Source organism: Bison bison, unplaced genomic scaffold (genome assembly GCF_000754665.1).
Source record: "Bison bison bison isolate TAMUID 2011002044 unplaced genomic scaffold, Bison_UMD1.0 scf7180017864471, whole genome shotgun sequence".
In the NCBI taxonomy this organism is placed as follows: Eukaryota; Metazoa; Chordata; class Mammalia; order Artiodactyla; family Bovidae; genus Bison; species Bison bison.
In genome coordinates this window covers 18785005-18808622 of record NW_011495032.1, presented here as the reverse complement: position 1 = coordinate 18808622, position 23618 = coordinate 18785005, and the positions used below count along the sequence as shown (strand labels likewise).

The window sequence follows — 23618 nt, the reverse complement described above, 5'->3', positions numbered from 1 at the left end:
ATGGATGTGAGAGTTGAACTGTGAAGAAGGCTGAGTGCCAAAGAATTGATGCTTTTGAACTGTGGTGTTGGAGAAGACTCTTGAAAGTCCCTTGGACTGCAAGGAGATCCAACCAGTCCATCCTAAAGGAGATCAGTCCGGGCTGTTAATTGGAGGGACTGATGTTGAAGCTGAAACTCCAATACTTTGTCCACCTAATGTGAAGAGCTGACTCATTTGAAAAGACCTTGATGCAGGGAAAGATTGAGGGCAGGAGGCAAAGGGGATGACAGAGGATGAGATGGTTGGATGGCATCACGGACTTGATGGACATGGGTTTGGGCGGACTCTGGAAGTTGGTGATGGACAGGCCTGGCGTGCTGTGGTTCATGGGGTCGCAAAGAATCGTACACGACTGAGCGACTGAACTGAACTGAAGAAATAATATTTGAAAGTTATTTCCTTTATTTTAAAAAATTTCATCTCAATGTTAAGGTTTGCACTCAAACTTTTCTGACATTAAAGATTTGGACAGGGGGATACTGATTACATTTGTTTAAATTTTTGGTAAAAACTGATGTGTTCTTAAATAATAGACATTGTAAATGTTTGGAAGAGCAAATGGTAGAATTGGAGCCATCAGGCTAGTTTAGGAATACATAGCTTTTCTTTTTTTGGCCAGGGGTGAGGGGGTGGGGGGCAGTGGTGGTGGGTATGGGTGTGGGGAGGGATTGCAGAAAACACTGAAGTTACCAGCAGTTTTTCTTTTAGCTGATTCTACCCTCATAGCTTCCATGACAGTAGACTCTTTCACTAAAGGAAGAAAGGTGCTGGGAGTGGGGTTGGGGTATTCAGCGCTGCTCTGATTACCCTGGGTCATAAAGAAACAGACTGCTTGCCCTGTGGTCTATGGTAGAGCACCCACTTTTTTCCAAAATCAGCTTCTAGTACTGTGTGCTCCACCCATCCAGCAAGTTTTTAAGCATACTGTGTGATGACCAAAAGTTTGGAGTTCTCACAACTGGCAGAAGTTGCTGGTATTTAAAAAGTTACAGATTTGCATCCCATAAATTAGATGAAAAAATAAGCCCCAGGCATCTAAGCCCCAAGGAGTACTTGAGAATATAAGGCCTTTCTATCTGAAAGACCTTGAATGATTTTCATTACAGACCTTCATGCTCTCAGAGATGATCCTTGTTAAAATCAAGGGTGCCCAGCACTGGTAGCTGCCAGACTCTCAGAGCTGGGGACCTGACTCTCACCCTTGCTGCCCACCTCACTCAGAGCCCTCCCATGAATCTGAAATCCTTTAGGGAGGAAGGAGAGAGTGAAAGAGTGGGGAGAGGTGGAAGGATAAAAGAGCATTGCTTTTGATGTCTTGGATGATTTCCTGTGAAAGAGCCTGAAGATAGGACATGTGTGCAGTTGAAGAGGTGATCCCAGAAAGCAGGAGTAAAGGATCAGGGAGAGTAAAACTAGGAGAAACCAATATGAGGCAGCTGGGATGATCCTGCCTGAACTTCATCCATCTGAGGATGGTTAGGGTGGAGGATGGTAGCGTCTAACCCATAAGCTCTCATCCTATGTTGATGAAGGTTATTCTTGAGGATGTTAATATTCCACCTACTTCTGGCTGCTCATGTGTGAGTGCAGAATGGGCTACCCTGAGGGCCTTGTGCATGCATACTCAGTCACATCTGACTCTTTGTGACCCTATGGTCTGTAGCCCACCGGGCTCCTCTGCCCATGGGATTCTCCAGGCAAGAAAACTGGAGTTGGGTAGCCATTTCCCTCTCGAGGGAATCTTCCCAACCCAGGAATCAAATCCATGTCTCCTGCTTTGCAGGCAGATTCTTTACCACTTGAGCCATCGGGGAAGCCCCCATGTTATAGCATCAAAGAAGCCTCACAGCACAAAGCATGAGACACTTTTCTGAGCAGCTCTGCTCTTTCTACATGAGTTGAAGGCAGCACAGAACTGTTCATTGCAGCCACATCTGAAATCAAGAGGTGAGGCCAAGAGGATGTGAAAGAAAGTGTAACAAGAGTTGTCTTGATGGAAAAATCAATGGAATTCTTAGTCCAGCCTCTCAAAAGTTACAAAGCAGAGAGAAGGAGTGGCATATGTCTAAGTCATCTCATGAATTGCTTATCAGCATTAAAAATATGTAGATATTTCTTTACAATTTACCCCTCTGATTTTATTGAAGATCAGCATTACTTAGCTAGATGATATTCTGGCTAATGCGTGGCTGCTCTTTTTGGTTTGCCAGAGGGCCACTATTTATAAAATATTATATGTATATGTATAATTTTTTGCTGCAATGCAGGGCAGAGAAAAACATGAAGGCTCTCACCACCCTTCACCTGGGGTGCTGCTGAGAATGGGGTGGTAGTTCAGTGTGCAAAGGGATGCTGTAGAGATTCCAAGAAGTCAAGTGTATGGGAATTGGTGTACAAGGCTGGGCTTATCTCCGTTGTACTTTTGAAGTAGCTCTAATGCAATAGACCTCATCTGAGTTGCCCCTGTATCCCTGTATGATAATTTTAGGGAACTTGGACTATGTATTTCTTTCCTTCTATCATTTGCAGCTGTACTCTTAGGCTTTTGCTACATCCTCATTCTCTCCAAGGAGAAGGAAATGGCAACCCACTCCAGTGTTCTTGCCTGGAGAATCCCAGGGACTGGGGAGCCTGGTGGGCTGCAGTCCATGGGGTTGCTGGGAGTCGGACACGACTGAGCGACTTCACTTTCACTTTTCACTTTCATGCATTGGAGAAGGAAATGGCAACCCACTCCACTATTCTTGCCTGGAGAATCCCAGGGACGGGGGAGCCTAGTGGGCTGCAGTCTGTGGGGTCGCACAGAGTCGGACACAACTGAAGCAACTTAGCAGCAGCAGTAGCATTCTCTCCAAAGGGAAGCCTTTCACTCTGAGGACACCTGTTGCACTTTTAGCTCATATATGTTTTGCCCTTGTTTCCCTTTATACCCTATAGCCTACTGGGGATTAAAGAAAACAGAGTCATTTGTGGTATAGCATGGTATATGCATGAAACAGTCACCTAATTTGGTGTTTGTTGTTTGGGAAGTATTGTTTGAAGCTCATTGCGGTTTTCTTTCACTTCCTTCTTCTTCACTTCCTATGTTGTTGAGATACAACTGCAAATATCTCACCCTCTCCTTCCTCCCCCTGCAGCTGTGTTCATATGTTCATTGTCCTGTTCTCTGTCCATTGCTGCTCTGCAAATAGGTTCATCAGTACCATCTTTCTAGATTCCATATATGTGTGTTAGTATGTAATATTTGTTTTGCTCTTCATGACTTACTTTACTCTGTACAAGAGACTCTAGGTTCATCCATCTCATTAGGACTGACTCAAATGTAGTCCTTTTTCTTGCTGAGTAATATTCCATTGTATATATGTACCACAGCTTCTTTATCCATTCACTGTGGATGGACATCTAGGTTGCTTCCATGTTCTAGCCATTGTAAATAAATGCAATGAGCATTATATGTCTTTTTCAATTTTGGTTTTCTCAGGGTATATGCCTCAGAGTGGATTGCTGGGTCATATGTTGGTTTTATTCCTAGTTTTTAAAGGAATTTCCACACTGTTCTTCATAGTGGCTGTATCAATTTACATTCCCACCAATAGTGCAAGAGGGTTCCCTTTTCTCCATACCCTCTCCAGCATGCGTTGTTTGTAGATTTTTTGATGAGGGCCGTTCTGACCGTGTGAGGTAGTATCTCACTGTAGTTTTGATTTGCATTTCTCTAATGATGAGTGACTTTATTTTTTTGGGCTCCAAAATCACTGCAGATGGTGATTGCAGCCATGAAATTAAAAGACGCTTACTCCTTGGAAGGAAAGTTATGACCAACCTAGACAGCATATTAAAAAGCAGAGACATTACTTTGTCAACAAAGTCCATCTAGTCAAGGCTATGGTTTTTCCAGTCATCATGTTTGGATGTGAGAGTTGGACTATAAAGAAAGCTGAGTGCCGAAGAATTGATGCTTTTGAACTTTGGTGTTGGAGAAGACTCTTGAGAGTCCCTTGGACTGCAAGGAGATCCAACCAGTCCATCCTAAAGGAGATCAGTCCTGGGTGTTCATTGGAAGGACTGATGTTGAAGCTGAAACGCCAGTATTTTGTCCACCTGATGCGAATAGCTGACTCATTGGAAAAGACCCTGATGTTGGGAAAGATTGAAGGCGGGAGGAGAAGGGGACAACAGAGGATGAGATGGTTAGATGGCATCACGGACTCAATGGACATGAGTTTGGGTAGACTCCAGGAGTTGGTGATGGACAGGGAGGCCTGGCATGCTGCGGTTCATGGGGTCACAAAGAGTTGGACACAACTGAGTGAACAGAACTGAACTGAATAATGAGTGATGTTGAACATCTTTTCATCTGTTTACTAGCCATCTGTATGTCTTCTTTGGAGAAATGTCTATTTGGGTCTTCTGCCCACTTTTTGATTGGGTTGTTTGTTTTTCTGGTATTGATTTGTATGTGTTGCTTGTATATTTTTGAAATTAATCCTTTGACAGTTGTTTCATTTGCTATTATTTTTCCCATTCTGAGGGTTGTCTTTCCCCTAGTTTATAGTTTTCTTTGCTGTGCAAAAGCTTTTAAGTTTAATTAGGTCCCAGTTGTTTATTTTTGTTTTTATTTCCAGTACTCTAGGAGGTGGGTCATAGGGGAATCTTGTTGTTGTACATCTTTTTTGGACAAATGTTTATTCAGGTCCTCTGCCCATTTTAAAAGTTGGGTTATTTGTTTTTTAGCATTGCATTTTATAAGTTCCTTGTATATTTTGGATATTAATTTCTTATTGGATACATCATTTACAAACAAATTCTCCGATTTTGGAAGTGAGAGGCCTTCCATTTGTTCATAGTTTCCTTTGCTGTGCAAAAGCATCTTAGTTTGATGTAGCTCCACTTGTTTATTTTTGCTTTTGTTTCCCTTGCCTGAGGAAACATAGAAAAAAAAATATATGTATCACTAAGACTGGTGTCAAAAGGCATGCTACCTATGGTTTCTTCTAGAAGTTTTACGGTTTCAGATCTTATATTTATGTCTTTAAATACATTTTGAGTTTTTCTTTTATATTGTATGAGAAAGTAGTCCTGTTTGATTCCTTTGCATATAGCTGTTCAGTTTCCTAATATTGTTTATTGAAGAGACTGCCTTTCCCCTTTGCATATTTTTGCCTCCTTTGCTGTAGATTAATTGAATGTTGTTTCAGTTGAATGCACTGTAAAACTACAGTAGTCAAAAACAGACACACAGTGCAATTTGAAATAACAGAATGTGATACCTCTAGCTTTGTTCTTTCTCTAGATTGTTTTGGCTCTTCAGGGTCTTTTGTGTTTCCACATAAAACAATTCTTCCAATCCATGATATTGGGAATCAGAGATACTGAATAATACCTTATAAACTGAGAAGAAACTTTGAGGTTGAAAAATGAGGCAGGCAATTCATTAAGTGCAGGTAGGAAGTATATTGTGGGTATCTTACACACAGGCAGGAAATATTGAACAAATGATCTAGAGGCATTCACAGGTGCACTTAGACCACTGAAAGGGTGCGGGGGAGTTTAAAAGGACCAAAGCCAAAGACAGAATCTGACTACTGGAGAGAAGCATGTCAACACAGATGGGAACTGGGGATTTTTCCTCCACCTGGATGTCTTATGACCGTTAACCATCTGTGTCAGCAAAAACATATCTCCAGTTTTCAGTTATCTGATGAAGACAAAGGTAAAAGTTAAATGGGAATTCATCTGGCTTGGACATATTACTTGTGAATTAGGCTAAAGCTTAATCCTGTATAAAGGAGAGGGGGTTGGACAGTGGGCCTAAGTTAGAGTTGACAAAAAGGAGTTAGTTTGGTCCAGTCACACTCATGAGCATGGTGTATCTTTGCATTTCCTTGTCTTCAGTTTCTTATCAGTGTCTTGCAGTTTCCAAGTACAAGTCTTCTGCCTCCTTATACTTATTCTCATATATTTTATTCTTTCATTGCATTGTAAAAATATTGTTTACTTAAATTCTCTTTCTGATGGTTTTTTAGTGTATAGAAACAGCAGATTTCTGTATTAATTTTGTATTCTGCAACTTTACCAAATTCATTGAGTTTTAGTAATTTTTGGTAGCATCTTTACAATTTTCTATACATAGTATCATCTCGCCTGCAAACAGTGAGTTTCCATTCTTCCTTTTCCAATTAGGATTTCTTTTCTTGTCTGATTGATGTGGTTAGAACTCCCAATACTATGTGGAATAAAAGTGGAGAGAGTGGGCAACCTTGTCTTTTTCCTAATCTTAGAGGAAGTTCTTTCAGCTTTTCACTGTTGAGTATGATGTTAGCTGTGTGCTTGTCATACATGGCCTTTATTATGTTGAGGCATATTCTCTGGTGGCCCAGATGGTAAAGAATCCACCTGCAATGCAGGAGACCTTGGTTTGATCCCTGGGTTGGGAAGATCCCCTGGAGAAGGGAATGGCTACCCACTCCAGTATTCTTGCCTGGAGAATTCCATGGACAGAGGAACCTGGCAGGCTACAGTCCATGGGGTTGCAAAGAGTCAGACATCGCTGAGTGACTAACACTTTCACTTATATTCATTCTGCACCCACTTTGAGAGTTTTTATCATAAATGGATGTTGAATTTTGTCCAAGACTTTTTTTCTGCACCTATTGAGATGATCATATGGTTTTTATTCAGTTTGCTAATGTGTATCATGTTGATTGATTTTGCAAATACTGAACCATCCTAGCATCCCCAAGATAAGTCCCACTTGTTAATGGTATATGACTCTTTTACTGTATTGTTGAATTTGGTTTGCTAAAATTTTGATGAGGATTTTTATGTCTATATTCATCAGTGATATTGACCTGTAATTTTCTTTTTTGTGGTGTCTTTATTTTTTGTGCTGGATTGGTTATCAGGGTGATACTGACCTCATTAGAATGAGTTTGAAGGTGTTCCTTCTGCAATTTTTTGGAATAGTTTGAGAAAATGGGTACAGATTCTTCTTTAAATGTTTGGTATTGACTTGTGAAGCTGCCTGGTCCAGGATTTTGTTTGGAAGAATTTCTGTTTTATCACTGATTCAGTTTCATTACTGGTAATTGGTCTGTTTAAATTTTCCATTTCTTCCATTCAGTCTTGGGAGATTGTACATTTCTAGATTGTCCATTTTATTGGCATGTAACAGTTCATAGTAATCTCTTGTGATCCTTTGTATTTCTGTGATATGTTATAACTTATTTTTCATTTCTGATTTTATTGGGCCTGATTTTATATTTCTGATTTTATATTATTTTATATTGTTTTTATATTTTCTGATTTTATTTATATATTTCTTGATGAATTTGGCTAAAGGTTGATCAATTTTATCTTTTCAAAGATAAAAATTCTTAGTTTCATTGATCCTTTCTATTTTTTGTTTTTTTCTTGAGTCTGTTTTGTAAAGGTCTGTCTAGTCAAAGCTATGGTTTTTCCAGTAGTCATGTATGGATGCGAGAGTTGGACTATAAATAAAGCTGAGTGCTAAAGAGTTGATGCTTTTGAACTGTGGTGTTGGAAAAGACTCTTGAGAGTCCCTTGGACTGCAAGGAGATCCAATCAGTCCATCCTAAAGGAAATCAGTCCTGAATATTCATTGGAAGGACTGATGCTGAAGCTGAAACTCCAATACCTTTGCCACCTGATGCGAAGAACTGACTCATTGGAAAAGACCCTGAGGCTGGGAAAGACTGAAGGCAGGAGGAGAAGGGGACAGAGGATGAGATGGTTGGATGGCATCATCGACGCAATGGACATGAGTTTGAGTAGGATTTGGGAGTTGGTGATGGACAGGGAAGTCTGGTGTGCTGCAGTTCATGCAGTCACAAAGAGTCGGACATGACTGAGCAACTGAACTATTTTGTATATTTCTGCTCAATCATTGTTTTTTTTTTCTTCTATTAATTTTGGGTTTATTCTTTTTCTGTTCTTTAGGTATAAGGTTAGGTTGTTTGCTGAGGTTTTCTTATTTCCTGAGGTTGGCTTGTATTGCTATAAACCTGTCTCTTAGAATTGCTTTTTCTGTGTTTCATAGATTTTGGATTGTGTTTTCATTTTCATTAGTCTCCAGGTACTTTTTATTTCCTCTTTGATTCTTTAGTAGCTCATTGGTTGTTTAGTAGCATATTGTTTAGCTTCCATGTATTTGTGGGGTTTTCTTTCAGTTTTTTTTTTCCTTATAATTGATTTCTAGACTCCTACAGTTATGATCAGAAAAGATGCTTGATATGATTTCATTCTTCTTTAAGTTATAGGAACTTGTTTTGTGGCCTAGCATGTGATATATATCCTGGCAAATGTTCCATAGGCACTTAGAAAGAATGTGTATTCTGCTGCTTTTGGTTGGAGTGTTCTATATATATGATCTATTAAGTCCATCTGGTCTAATGTATTGTTTAAGGCCAGTGTCTCCTTATTACTTTTTCTGTCTGGATGATCTGTCCATCGATTAAGCAGGTCCTAAAGTCCCTTACTGTTATCCTATTATCATTACTTTCAATCTCACTATTTTACCTTTTAGTCTTCCTTCTAGTTTTGTAAGTGGTTGATCTTTCTTCACTGTGTATGTGATTTTTTTCCTTTCATTATTTCATATTTCACTTAAAGAACTCCCTTTAACATTTCTTATAAAGTCAGTTTTGTGATGCTGAACTCTTTTTAGTTTTTGCTTGTATGTAAAACTGATCTCTCATTCAAATCTGATTGATGACTCTGCCACATAAAGTATTCTTGGTTGTAGGCTTTTTTCCCCTTTCATCCATTTAACTATATCATGCCACCTCTCTTCTGGCCTGCAGAGTTTCTGCTGAAAAGTCAGTTGATAGCCTTATGAGAGTTCCCTTATCTATAACTAGTTGCCTTTCCCTTGATGCTTTTAATATTCTATCTTTAATTTTTTTTCCATTTTAATTTACAGTGTGTAATGTTGAGGCCCTCTCTTTGGGTTGATCTTGTTTGAGACTCTCTGTGCTTCCTGGACCTGAATGTCTATTTCCTTTCCCAGATTAATAAAGTTTTTGGCTATTATGTCTTCAAATGTGTTCTCTTCTTTCTCTTTTATTCTGGGACCCCTATAATGTGAGTGTTGGTAAATTTAATGTTGTCCTGGAGAACAACATTAAACTCATAAACTTCTTATTGAAAACTTTTTTGCTTTTCAGCTTGAGTGATTTCCATTACTCTGTCATCTAGTGTTGATCTGTTCCTCTATATCATCTGTTTCCTAATTTTGCCTAATTCTGTATTTTTATTTCTATATAATTGGTAAGTTGGATACTTTCCCCAATCTTGGAGAAGTGGCCTTATGTAGGAGATGCCCTGTGGGGCCCAGCAGCATACTCATCTCTGGTCACCAGAGCTCAGTGCTCTAGGGTGCCCTCTGTGTGGGCTATGTGGGCCCTTCTGCCATGGCAGGCTGACAACTGACTACCTCCTCTCCAGACTGATTGGTTGCGAGGCCCTACCAAGTATGGAGGCTACCAGCAACTGGTGGACAGGGCTGGGTCATGAGAAGGCTGGTTGCACAGCTCCAGGCAGTCCTGGAGCTAGTGCCAGCCCACTGGTGGGTGGAGTGGGGTCTTGAGGGGGGCTGGCTGCAAGTCTTGGTGTCCCAGAGCTAATATCAGCCTGCTTGTGGGCAAGGTTCCAGGACTGAGGGTGCTCCTGGGACTGGTGTTCATTTGCTGTTGAGTGAGGCAGTGTAATGTTGCTAGTGCTGGTCGACTGGTGGTTGGAGTTACATCTCAGGATCTCTGGCTTTGAGGGTCCCAGAGTTGCTGTTGGCTCCACTGGTGGGTGAGGCCAGGTCCCAGTGTTAATGCTGCCTCCCTGGTGGGTAAAGCCAGTTCTTGATGTGTCTGTCTGCAAGGTCCAGGATCTGGGATCTGATGTCTGCCTGATGGTGAGTGGTCCAGTTCCTGGGCCCCTCTGATGGCTAGGGCCAAATTTCTAGGTGGCTGGGAGCTGAAAGGGGTTGATGGCATCTAGTCTGCTGGTGGGTGAGGCTGTGTACCAGTGCTGGTAAGCTAGAGGGAGGGTTCTACAACAGCACTTGCTAGCACCAATGTCCTTATGGTAGAATGAGCTCCCCAAAATGGCTGTCACCAGCATTTGTGTCTCCAAGTTGAGTCCCAGTTGCCTCCTTCCTCTCTGGAAGGCTGTCTGGTATCAGTAAGTGGGTCTGACTTAGGCTCCTTTCAAATTATTGCTTCAGCCCTGGGCCTTGGAGAGTGTGAGATTTTGCATGTATCCTTTAAGAGTAAAGTTTGGTTTCCTAGAGCCTTCTGGCTCTCCCAAAAACAAGTATGCTGGCCTTTAAAGCCAAACATTCCAGGGGCTTGCCTCACTGGTTGGAGGACCTCTTGGCTGGAGAGCCTCATACAGAGCTCAGAGAGATTCCTTCAGGAGAATCTCTGCAATTGAGATTATTCTCCTTTTTGTGAGTCACTTGACTATGTAACATCTCTGTCCCTCATACATGTCTTATTGTGGTTTCTTCTTTATATCTTTAGTTGCAGAATATGTTTATGTAAGTCTTCAGGTCATTCTCATTGAGAGTTCTGTAACTATTTGTGATTTTGGTGTGCCCATGGCAGGAGGTGATCTCAGGGTTTTCCTGCTCTGCCATTTTGGCCCTAATTCCTTTCTCTTTACTTTTTAAAGGCTTGGTTAACCAATTTATAATTTTTATTATGATAAAGTCAATTATTTTAAGGTCAGTTTATCCAACTCTGTAAGACTGAATTATTAGTAGGCCGAGATGGAGCAGATTATCAGGGTAGGAGAGCAGGATAAATACATACACAAATTATATTTCAGACAGAATTTAAACAATAAGAGAATTACCAAGAGAGTGCTATACATATTTAAAAATTGCTCACCTGCAATTGGAGGGTTTTTTTTTTAAATCTAAATTTAGTATTGGTCTTGAAGAAAGTGTTGATTTTAACAGGGATATTGAGAGACACATTGGTGGCTCTGTTAGGGTACTTAATACTAGCTGAAATAACAGACAGACCCTCAAATCTCAGAGACTGAACCTAACAGAGATTACCCCTTGATCATGTGAAGTCAGATGAGAATCAGTTAGCTCTCCTTCACCTTATAGCAACACTGGCAGAAACACTTGCCTCCTCACTGGCTGTGGCAGGAATGAGACTGCTATGAATGAGGCACACCTCTTCTTAAACTACCTGATGTGGTGGTCACTTTTCATTGGCTGATTAGAGTTACAAGGCTATGAAGTAACTATAACAGATGCTGAGAAGTGAAAAGTTTAGAGCATATTGAGGAGGCTTTGAAAACCAAGATGAAGACTTGTGTTTACTTTAATACAGGGCCTTTTGATCTTTCTGACCAGGGGAGCAGAGGTTCAGAGCTGTGTCTTAACAAGGTTATGTGACCTTCAGTCGCTAGCATTTTCTGTAAATCAAGGTCCGTTATCTCCTATTGCCTGGTTTATTAAAAGCTGTTGAACTATCCTCGGTAATGACTCTGGTTTCCTTCTCACTGACCTTATTTATTGCTACCAGGATGGTTAATACACCTTTGTGTGTCATTGCGTGATAAATACCACGATGGTGTAATTTATCACACAAACTGTGATGCCATTGAGGGTGCAAGTGCTACTGCTAATGCTTAGGTAAGAGGTGTGAACCGGGACTGTCTCCAGCAAACCGGGACTGGAGGTTACTCCAAGAGGAGACAGTGATGGTTCTCGGCTGCCAGCCAGGCCGATCAAGCCTCCAAGCCCATGTCTTCTATAATATAGCAGCAACCCCGTCCAGCCCTTTCTTGCCCCTGATTTATATCTTTACTCAAACAAAATGTCTGAAAAGAGGCCTCACTACCGTAATCTAACCAAGTGCTTCTCTGTCTTTCCCCACTCAATCCCTTTACCCAGTTTTATTGTTCCCTTTGTACTTACCGCTTCCTGAAATTGTGTTATATTTATTCTGAAGTAGCTGTCTCTATCCCCACTAGAATGTAAGCTCCACCAGGGGAGGGACTTTGTTTTGTCCATATCCAGTGCCTTAAAGAGAGCTCGACACATGGTAGGAATTCAGTAAATCATTTTCTAATATTTGAACTGTGGTGTTGGAGAAGACTCTTGAGAGTCCCTTGGACTGCAGGGAGATCCAACCAGTCCATTCTGAAGGAGATCAGCCCTGGGATTTCTTTGGAAGGAATGATGCTAAAGCTGAAACTCCAGTACCTTGGCCATCTCATGCGAAGAGTTGACTCATTGGAAAAGACTCTGATGCTGGGAGGGATTGGGGGCAGGAGGAGAAGGGGATGACAGAGGATGAGATGGCTGGATGGCATCACCGACTCAATGGACATGACTTTGAGTGAACTCTGGGAGTTGGTGATGGACAGGGAGGCCTGGCGTGCTGCGGTTCACGGGGTCACAAAGAGTAGGACATGACTGAATGACTGAACTGAACTGAACTGAACTGAATAAGAAAATTGTCATACCTTCTACTTCACCATCAACCCCAATATCCCCTCCCAAGTCATCATTTGTGCTACTGTTGTTGCTTGTTGCTGTCTTCAGTAAGCTTGTTGCTGCTACTCTGTCTTCAGTAAGCTTGTTGCTGCTACTCTGGGAGATGCAGTTGAGACTCAAGGCTAAGTTTCCATCCTTTCTCATTTTGGAAGTTTCTTTGAATACTGTGTTCCACACCATCTCCTATCCTGCATGAAAGCATATAATTTTTAATACTGACTGAACTGTGTACTTTGTGGAGGCAGAGACTACCTCATTGAAAAAGTCCTCATGGAGACTTCCCTGGTGGTCCAGTCATTAAAAATCTGCCTTGCAATGCACGGGATGTGGGCTCAATCCCTGGTCAGGAACTAAGACCCCACATTCCCCAGAGCAACTAAGCCACTGTGCATGACTAGAGAATCCATGCACCACGATGAAAGATCCCATATGATGCAGAAAAATAAATATTTTTTTAAAAAGTCCTCATGCATACAATACTCACAAAAGTGGTACACTACTTACTCACAGAGCTGTAAAGAGAACTGAATGAGGTAATTTTTGTAAACTTCTCAATACATAGCACATGGTGTGATCAATATAAAATATATTCTCATCAATATAAAGATTGACAAGATAATTAAAATTCTTTTTGTACTGTGTACTGTATCTTCAAAATCTATACTGTTAAACACATCTCACTTCATATGAGCCATATTTCAGGTGGTCAGTGGCTCCAGGTGGCTAATGGATGCTGTTTTGGATAGTGTAGCTGAAAACATAGAAATGGCAGATACAAAGCCATTCCTTCTGGGACTGTGGGAGAGAGGCTCAGGGAAGAGACTTGGAAGATACATTCCTTCTCTGAAGCCTACATTAAGATCTCTTGGAGAGGAAATGGCTGTGGCCCACCTGGGTGGCAAAGGCATTTGCTGAAATTTTGTAGGCTTAGGCTGGGAGGTAAGAAAACCATGTGCTTGCATGTGGAAGAATTTGAAAGGAAATCTCCCTCTGCCATGTAAGGGCAACTTTCTGGAAAGCTGCCCTTAGGGATGCCCATGAAAACCTGCCACCCTGCTGGAGGGGGTCTGCCACTGGGTCAGCCACACACCACAGGCTGGGAAGGTGCCCATGGGCAAGGATGCTAACTGGTAGCCATACCATGGAAACAATGATAAAACCCTGGAACCAGAAAGAGAGTCCCCTCCTCTCACAGAGTTGTTTTGATACCTTTTATTAGTTCTGGTTGGCAAAAGACAGATGTTCAGAGTCCTGTTCAAGAATCACAAAGGAGGGCAAAAAGGGTAGATTTGGAGCTGAGAGCAAATAAAATGACCATTAGCAAAAAGCATAACATATATGTATTTTTAAATTTATTTATTTTTAATTAAAGGATAATTGCTTTACAATATTAAATTGTATTGGTTTCCGCCATAGATCAACATGAATTAGCACAATTTATATTATCTGCTTTATAGATGGAAGTATGATTCTCGATAGTGCCTTCTCTTACTAAGTGAAATTCCTACCATGGAATCATACTCTACTCAAACGATCAGCACTTTTTCCTGAAAGTTGCTGCTAAGAAGTACATGTTACTTCCAGGAACTTGAGGATACGTTAACCTGAATACACTATCAGCTTAGTAAGTGGAGGATTCTGGTTATCAGAGGACAAAAATGGTATTTTAGTGATAGAGAAGGGAGATGGAGCAGAGTAAGACCTGGACACTAATGAGATTCAGATAAATTCCAAGGAGATGATGTAATGGACAGGAGGCTTTGCACATTTTTAAAGCTTTCTGATAGGTATTGTTGGATACGATTTTCCTTTCTTGCCTTGCCATATTCCAAGACAAACATTGAGAATTTAAAAAAATAGTAGAGTATGCCTTTGAATGAATATTTTGGATACTAAGTGCTTTACTCTAAAATTTGATTGTGAGAATAAGTTTTAGCTCTAACAGAGTAAACCTTTTTTTTTTTTTGCATGTAGGATAAATCAGCCAGCAAAGAAAAACCTAAGACACCAGGAAGAATTTTACCACAATTGGCTATGGTAATTTACATGTACACTCCCATTGGGTTTTAGCCCTTTTTAAAATGTTATTCGTTTTCAAACTCGTAAATAAGTAACTAAAATTATGATTTTGAATTTTGTGCTCAATTTGATTATTTTCTGTTTGAGAAATTCTGAGGTGCACATAAAATAAAAAATAACTATCTTAATAAATGTAACCTATAATTTCCTACTATTCTCTACTGAATATTTGAATATTCTGGATAGAAATTTTTCCAAGGTGGTCTAGCAGAAATATTTCAGTGTTGGAATTAGGGAGTGAAGCTGGGGGTTATGTCTGGTCACTAATGACTCTGCCATCTAAGGGAGTCACTTACATCTCTGAGCCTCAGTTTCTGAGTTTGAAAGAAGGGTTATTGATTTTTGAGATGCATCTTCCAACACTGAAATTTACCATCTTTTTAAAATTTATCATTATGATTATAAATTGTCATTGTTCTGTGGAAGAGGCAGTTAACAAACATTTTCAGTTGACAAGTACTGGGAAAGATATACTTGACTGTAATAAATTTTTCCATTTAGTAGTTATATTGAATTTAATGACATTCAGTGTGCTCTTGTAACTCCTGGAAGTTGAGCTTAAGTGGAGGTTCAGTGCAAATAATGTTGTTGTTTTTTTTAAATTGTGATAAAATATGCATAACATACAACTGATCATTTAAACTGTTTTTAATCTATAGTTCATTAATATTAAGCACAGTCGTATTGTTGTACAGCCATCACCACCATCCATCTTCAGAACTCTTTTTATATTGCCAAACTGAAACTCTACCCATTAGACACTAACTCTCTGTTTTGCCCTCTCCTCAGTCCACAGCAACCAGCATTCTTTCTGTCTCTATGTATTTTCCTATTCTAGGTACCTCATGTAAGTAGAATCATACAGTATTTATCTTTTGATGTCTGGCATATTTCACTTAGTATAATACTCTCAAATTTCGTCCAAATGATTATTTTTTGAAAGATATTTTAAAAGCTGAGAACAAACTAATAAAATTGAATTTATGTTGCTTTATACAGAAAGATTCCTGATAATGTAAGATGGAGGATGTTTTTCACTTATAAAACTTGACTTACCATTCTTAGATAAAGTAAATGAACATTTCAAAATATACATTTTAACTGAAAATTTTTTTAATAATGCCAGATTATGCTGCCAAGTTCTATAGGATTGAGGCATATCTTTTCTGTGGTTCTATAAAATCTATCTTAAATTTTCTAGCTTAAAATACAGGACTTGAAATGGAATAGACACATGTTTAAAATTTGATAAATTTAAAAACAAAATTACCCTCAGTTTGTTGCATCTTGTTAGTATACAGGTTTAGAGATGTAAACTCAATTAAAATTTTCTGATTTACTAGTCAGTGGCTGAGTTGAATACTAATCCCTTCTTGTCATTGGCATATACTAGTCTGAAATGCTTTTGTTGGCTATTTAAACCTGGTTTCATGTTCTTATTTGGCCATATCTTGCATTTTTCAGCCTTCTTTGAGTTTTATGTGTTTTAGGGGAGATCATATTTTTAAGAGATTTTAAAAAGTTCACTGACAAACAACTAAGAAACTTTTATTTGAATATTAAAATTTGTTCTTGGATAAAATTTTCCAGCAGTAGTTAAAACTACTGTAGTAGTGATTTTCATTCCAGGCCTTTGTTTCTGGTGGTGATCCTTGTTGTTGAAATCAAGGGTAACCCAGTGCTGGGGGCTCTGATCCTCTCTGAGCTGGGGACCTGATTCTAAACCTTTGTGAACATCTCACTCACCTGAAATCCTTTATGGAGCAAGATCACAGCAGAAGATTGGCAAGGCAGATGAAAGGATGGAAAAGCATTGACTTACTGTCTTAGCTTACTTTCCTATGAAAGAAGAGCTTGAAAAAAGGATTTGTGTGCAGGTAGTTTATTTAAAAGTAGCAATAAAGGATTGGGAAGAGTAAAACTAAAAGCCAGTGCAAACATGGGCTATCAAGTTCTGAATATGAAAGGAAGACAAAGATTCAATTGTCAGTGCTTAAAAATAAGTACATTTTACTTCAAAGGCTGCCCATCTGGGTTTCTTGAAGAGCCGTAGGTTCTAGCAATAGTGGGTCTGTATTCTGGCATTGTAGTAGCTGGCTCGAGCTAATTATCTGTTGCATTTTTTTAAGACAGAGGTTTTCTCCCTAGGCCACAGTCCCCAAGGCCCTGTAACGTTTCCTAGCACTGAAGCTGGATGCTGATTAGCTATCATCACTAGCTTTACTCCCTCTTTTATGATACTTGCCAGAACTGTGTAGGTATAAGAATTTATGACCCCTGCCTTAAATGATAGAATGAACGTGTGAGTTGCCAGGGTAATCTAGTTGATAAAGTCATGAGAATAGGAAGATCCTCTGGAGCTGGAATGTAGAGAAACTCATTAGCATTGGGGTCCAGCAAGATAGAAGGCTGAAAAATTACTTGCCAATGTCTGGGGCTGAGTAAACTCTGTGGAATAAACACCCATGTTAGGTAATAGGCACCCATATCAAACCAACAGCAGAGCGAGCACTTGCTAATGTATTCCAAATGTCACACACCATGCCATTCACAGGCTTTAATGTGATTTGCTGTTGTGTGTTTATGCCTTCTTTCAGTTCAGTTCAGTCACTCAGTCATGTCTGACTCTTTGAGATCCCATGGACTGCAACATGCCAGGCCTCCCTGTCCATCACCAACTCTCAGAGTTTACTCAAGCTCATGTCCATTGAGTTGGTGATGCCATCCAACCATCTCATCCTCTGTTGTCCCCTTCTCCTCCCACCTTCAATCTTTCCCAGCATCAGGGTCTTTTCAAAAGAGTTGGTTATTCACATCAGATGGCCAAAGTATTGGAGTTTTCAGCTTTAGCATCAGTCCTTCCAATGAATATTCAGGACTGATTTCCTTTAGGTTGGACTGGTTGGATCTCCTTGCAGTCTAAGGGACTCTTAAGCATCTTCTCCAATACCACAGTTCAAAAGGATCAATTATTTGGCGCTCAGCTTTCTTTATAGTCTGACTCTCACATCCATAGACTACTGGAAAAACCACAGCTTTGACTAGATGGACCTTTGTTGGCAAAGTAATGTCTCACCTTTCTAATATGCTGTCTAAATTGGTCATAACTTTTCTTCCCAGGAGCAAGCATCTTTTAATTTCATGGCTACAGTCACCATCTGCAGTGATTTTGGAGCCCCCAATAATGAAGTCTGCCACTGTTTCCCCATCTATTTGCCATGAAGTGATGGGACCAGATACCATGATCTTAGTTTTCTGAATGTTGAGTTTTAAGCCAACTTTTCACTCTCCTCTTTCACTTTCATCAAGAGGCTCTTTAATTCTTCTTCACTTTCTGCCATAAGGGTGGTGTCATCTGCATATCTGAGGTTCCTGACATTTCTCCTGGCAATCTTGATTCCAGCTTGTGCTTCATCCAGCCCAGCATTTCTCATGATGTACTCTGCATATAAGTTAAATAAGCAGGTTGACAATATACAGCCTTGACATACTTCTTTTTGTTCCATGTCTAGTTCTAATTGTTGCTTCCTAACCTGAATACAGGTTTCTCAGGAGGCAGGTCAGGTGGTCTGGTATGTCCATCTCTTTAAGAATTTTCCATATTTTTTTGTGATCCACACAATCAAAGGCTTTGGCATAGTCAATAACGCAGAAGTAGATTTTTTTCTGGAACTCTCTTGCTTTTTTGATGATCCAGTGGATGTTGGCAATTTGATTTCTGATTCCTCTGCCTTTTCTAAAACCAGCTTGAACATCTGGAAGTTCATGGTTCATGTACTATTGAAGCCTGGGTTAGATAATTTTGAGCATTACTTTACTAGTGTGTGAGATGAGTGCAATTGTGTGGTAGTTTGAATATTCTTTGGCATTGCCTTTCTTTGGGATTGGAATGAAAACTGACCTTTTCCAGTCCTGTGGCCACTGCTGAGTTTTCCAAATTTGCCAGCATATTGAGTGTAGCCCTTTCACAGCATCATATTTTAGGATTTGAAATAGCTCAACTGGAATTCCATCACCTCCACCAGCTTTGTTCGTAGTGATGTTTCCTAAGGCCCACTAGACTTTGCATTCCAGGATGTCTGGCTCTAGGTGAGTGATCATACCATCATGATTATCTGGGTCATGAAGATTTTTTTTGTATACTTCTGTGTATTCTTGCCACCTCTTCTTAATATCTTCTGCTTCTGTTAGGCCCATACCATTTCTGTCCTTTACTGTGCCCATCTTTGCATGAAATGTTCCCTTTGTTTCTCTAATTTTCATGAAGAGACCTCTAATCTTTCCCATTCTATTATTTTCCTCTATTTCTTTGCATTGATCACTGAAGAAGGCTTTCTTATCTCTCCTTGCTATTCTTTGGAACTCTGTATTTAGATACTTATATCTTTTCTTTTCTCTTTTGCCTTTCACTTCTCTTCTTTTCACAGCTATTTGTAAGGGTTCCTCAGACAGCCGTTTGGGTTTTTTGCATTTCTTTTTCTTGGTGATGGTCTTGATCCCTGCCTCCTGTACAACATCATGAACCTCTGTCCATAGTTCTTCAGGCGCTCTAAAAATCTCATCCCTTGAATCTATTTGTCACTTCCACTATATAATCATAAGCGATTTGACTTAGGTCATACCTGAATGGTCTAATGGTTTTCCCTACTTTCTTCAATTTAAGTCTGAATTTGGCAATAAGGAGTTCATGATCTGAGCTACAGTCAGCTCCCGGTCTTGTTTTTACTGATTGTACAGAGCTTCTTCAAGTTTGGCTGCAAAGTATATAAGATGTCCTAATTTGTTGGAGAAAATGTCTGTGTTTATACATTCTTATGCATTTCATGAAAAAAAAAGCCTTTTTTCTATCTTGTTTTGTTGATGCTATCTAAAATTTCATATTTCAGGTGAGTACAAAGCCCCAGTGGCAGCAGGCAGCTCCATCGTTCCATTTGAATGTAAAGCAGGATGAAGATATTCCAGAGCAGTTTAGTGTTAAAAATGAACAGTCATATGGTAAGAACTCTAATATTCTGTCTTAGGTTTAAAGAAATTTCATGGAGGGAAAAAAAAAATCACAACATGTAGTTAAAGCAATGAAAGTGGAAAGTTATAATTATGTTTATATCAAATGGAAAAATTTACCCCAAAAGTGTTTCCTCAGAAAATACTTGATTTCACGTCTTAGTTGTTTCAGACTATTGCAAGTGCTATAAAGGCTGATATTTTAGGAATTGCAATGTTTATAATAAAACTTTGAGTAACTGTTTTCAGAATTTGCCTCTGTGTCAAAGACTAATATTTTTTCTAAGGGGGATTGTAATAGGTTGTAAACATTACTTCTAAATTATTTACATTAATATTTTTATTTTGACTTATTAGATTGATTACAGTAAATGTTAACATCTTTTCCTCATAGTTCTTTAAATTTGCTAAAATAATTTTACATTCTGTGTTTATAATGATTTTAATTTTAAGAAGGTTCTATGCAAAATCGTTGAAAATTTGAGTTTATTTGCATTTATCAAAATGTAAAATTAATTGAGTATTCTTGAAATAAAGCTTTCTATTATGATGACATCAAAGGAGATTGAGATTAGTTTAACTTCAAGAAAGGAAATGTGGTTACTTAAGAACTTAAAGAATGTAGTTTTTTCATTAAAAGATACTTCAGTGTTTTATTTTAACCTCTTAAACATTTTAACTTACTTTTAAAGATGACTAATTTACACTTTTTTTTTTTTTTTTCTTAATTCAAGCTGAATACAAGGAACGCTTTGGGAAAAAGGGCAGGTTACTTGACCAGATTGATGATAGTCATGCTGGACCATCTACTTCCAGAGGAAAGAGCAAATCTCCACATAAAGAACGAGAGAACTTCAGAAGCACCCTTGTTAATGTCATCATGTAAGTTCTGTGAGCTAACCAATGTGTGTTACCCTAGTTAGAGTCCTTGGAAACTCTTTAATCTAAAATTACAAGAATTCTGTGCATCTCTAAGGATTCCTGAAAGCTTTGTTGAAATGAGGTTAGGTTATAAATAATGAAAGATTGAGCTTAACTCTATTAAGGTGTCCCATTTTTAAATATCATGAGCTGAAAAGGTATGCTGATGAGAATGATCAGTGAAATTCTGTAATAGGGGTAGAAGAGAGTTTTACTCAAGCCAAATTTAGGACTATAGTCTGGGAGATGCAGATTCAATATGCATCTGAATTCGTAGTCCTCTAGACTACAAAATGGGGGAGGCTTAAAAAGGCAAAAATCAAGAATTATATTTGGAACTGGCAAAAAGGAAGGATGCTTGTTCAGTAAGGATTGGTTGGGGTACAGAATAGTTGCATAGTTACAAGGAATTGTAGCTGACAGCTGCTGCTGCGTCGCTTCAGTCATGTCCGACTCTGTCCGACCCCACAGATGGCAGCCCACCAGGCTCCCCCATCCCTGGGATTCTCCAGGCAAGAACACTGGAGCGGGTTGCCATTTCCTTCTCTAATGCATGAAAGTGAAAAGTGAAAGTGAAATCGCTCAGTCGTGTCCGACTCTTCGTGACCCCATGGGCTGCAGCCTACCAGGCTCCTCCGTCCATGGGATCTTCCAGGCAAGAGTACTGGAGTGGGGTGCCATTGCCTTCTTTGAGCATAACTGGTGGTATCCTTGAGGTTGATAACAGTTCAGAAAATACAGGTCCTCAGTTATGCGGGAATATGTCTGAAACCACATGCACCTGGCTCAGTTTTAAATGCCTGAAACAGTTACTCCATTTAGATTTTTAAATTCAGTCTTCTCTTTAAGAAATTCAGTCTTCTGTTTAATGATTAAAACAGATGTACAACGCATGTTTGGTAGGTCATAAGACAGGCTGTTGAGAGTTAGCATGAAGTTCAAGCCAAATCATGTATAAGCCAGAATGACTTCCCTGAACCTCAACATGTGAAAATTTCTTCTGTCAGGTGTCAGTATTAATACTTGTTATTGGTTGAGAGAATGGGCTCAGTGGGCTTTCTGGTTTTAGGTGTGGTGGTTGGTGGAAGATTTAGGGCAGTTTTTCCCCATCTTGTTTATTCAGGTGATGAGGTGAGCTCCCTGTAGTTGTAGATCTTTTTGTGCATAAAAGGAAGGAACTGGGGTAACGTGATCAACAGCATGGTCAGGGCAGGGCTTGCCCAGTCTAAAGTGCAGATCTGTTTACAGAGTGCAGTACAGATGCAAGTTACCAGTTCCTCTTTGCCTGTTTTTTTTGTTGTTTTGTTTTTCCATTGCTTGGTGCTAGTTGTTCAGTAGCCCGTTTCTTTCAGTATGACTCAAGGTGCACACGTTGCCATTTGTGAACAGAGTTTAGTGACACATTACACTGTCACTCCCAGGAAAGCCCCGTTTTACTGTCTCCATGTGACATCTTACTGGCTGGATAGGCATCTTGAGGGGAGGGCAGTGGTCACTGTGTGCTACGAAAGGAAGGCAGTCTCGTGGGCTCCTGTGCAGTTAGAACCCAGGCAGGCGCCTCTGTGGAGTGGCTAGGAGTTGGCTTTTGCCAGGCACCACTGGACATTACCAGCTTGGCCCACTTATACCACCTTTTTTCAGTTAAGCTCTCTCAGATCACACAAACTGTAAAATCAACACTTCAAGCCATGGGTGGGTAGGCCTCTGTTTACAAATTCTTAGAAGCGACTCTTTCACTTCCCAGTGTCCTGGTCAAAACAGACGGTCTTTTTGACACTACGTTCCTGTGCCTGTCATTTTTGGCCCTCCCCTGGTTGAAGATAGAGCCCATTTGGGGTTGCAGCTTTATACAGGGGTGTGAATTTTCCATTTAACTCTAGCCTACAAAGTCATCTCCTGACCCACATGAACATTAAAGTCCAAGGCTCTCTCCCACAAGGGCAGCCGTAACCTCAGGGCTTGGCCGTTCTCTGCCTTATCATTCCGTCTTTTTCCTCCTGAGTATTTCCTTTTTCCTTGAGAACTTGGCTATGCATTCAAAGGAACTTTGTGACATTCAGTGTTTATAGAATTGTACAGGGAGATTTTTCAGATTATCTTTTCTGCCGAGTTGTAAGAAGCAGAAGTATCTTTTTAACCATAAAACTCACGTCCATTGAGTCAGTAATGCCATCCAACCATCTCATCCTCTGTTGTCCCCTTCTTCTACCCTCAATCTTTCCCAGCATCAGGGTCTTTTCCAATGAGTCAGTTCTTCCCATCAGGTGGCCAAAGTATCGGAGCTTTAGCTATCAGTCCTTCCAATGAATATTCAGGATTGATTTCCTTTAGGATTGGCTGGTTTGATCTCCTTGCTGTCCAAGGGACTCAAGAGTCTTTTCCAACACCACAGTTTGAAAGCATCTGTTCTTCGGTGCTCAGCATTCTTTATGGTCCAACTGTCAAATCTGTACATGACTATGGAAAAATCGTAGCTTTTAGACAGTCCTTTGTCAGCAAAGTGATGTCTGTGCTTTTTAATACACTTTCTAGGTTTATCATAGCTTTTCTTCCAAGGAGCAAGCATCTTTTAATTTCATGGCTTCAGTCACCCTCTGCAGTCATTTTGGAGTCCAAGAAAATAAAGTCTGTCACTGTTTCCATTTTATTCCATCTCTTTGCTATGAAGTGATGGGACCAGATTCCATGATCTTACTTTTTTGAATGTTGAATTTTAAGCCAGCTTTTTCACTCTCCTCTTTCATCTTCATCAAGAGGTTCTTTAGTTCCTTTTTGCTTTCTGCCATTAGGGTGGTGTCATCTGCTTACCTGAGATTGTTGATATTTCTCCTGGCAATCTTAATTCCAGCTTGTGTTTCATCCAGCCTGGTGTTTCACATGATGTACTCAGCATATAAGTTAAATAAGCAGGGTGACAATACACAGCCTTGATGTACTGCTTTCCCAATTTGGAACTGGTCTGTTGTTCCATGTCTGGTTCTAACTGTTGCTTCTTGACCAGCATATGGGTTTCTCAGGAGGCAGGTAAGTTGGTCTGATA

General features: G+C 39.9%; 1 protein-coding gene across 1 annotated transcript in view; it reads left to right on the top strand.

The window, feature by feature from the left end:
* Positions 1 to 23618, top strand: part of DNAH7 (dynein, axonemal, heavy chain 7) — a 260726-nt gene that overhangs the window by 7023 nt on the left and 230085 nt on the right. Inside the window, exons 3-5 of the mRNA XM_010860857.1 lie at positions 14549 to 14611; positions 19540 to 19648; positions 20392 to 20539. Coding sequence (XP_010859159.1) covers positions 14549 to 14611; positions 19540 to 19648; positions 20392 to 20539 — 320 coding nt within the window. The remainder of the gene's footprint in view (positions 1 to 14548; positions 14612 to 19539; positions 19649 to 20391; positions 20540 to 23618) is intronic.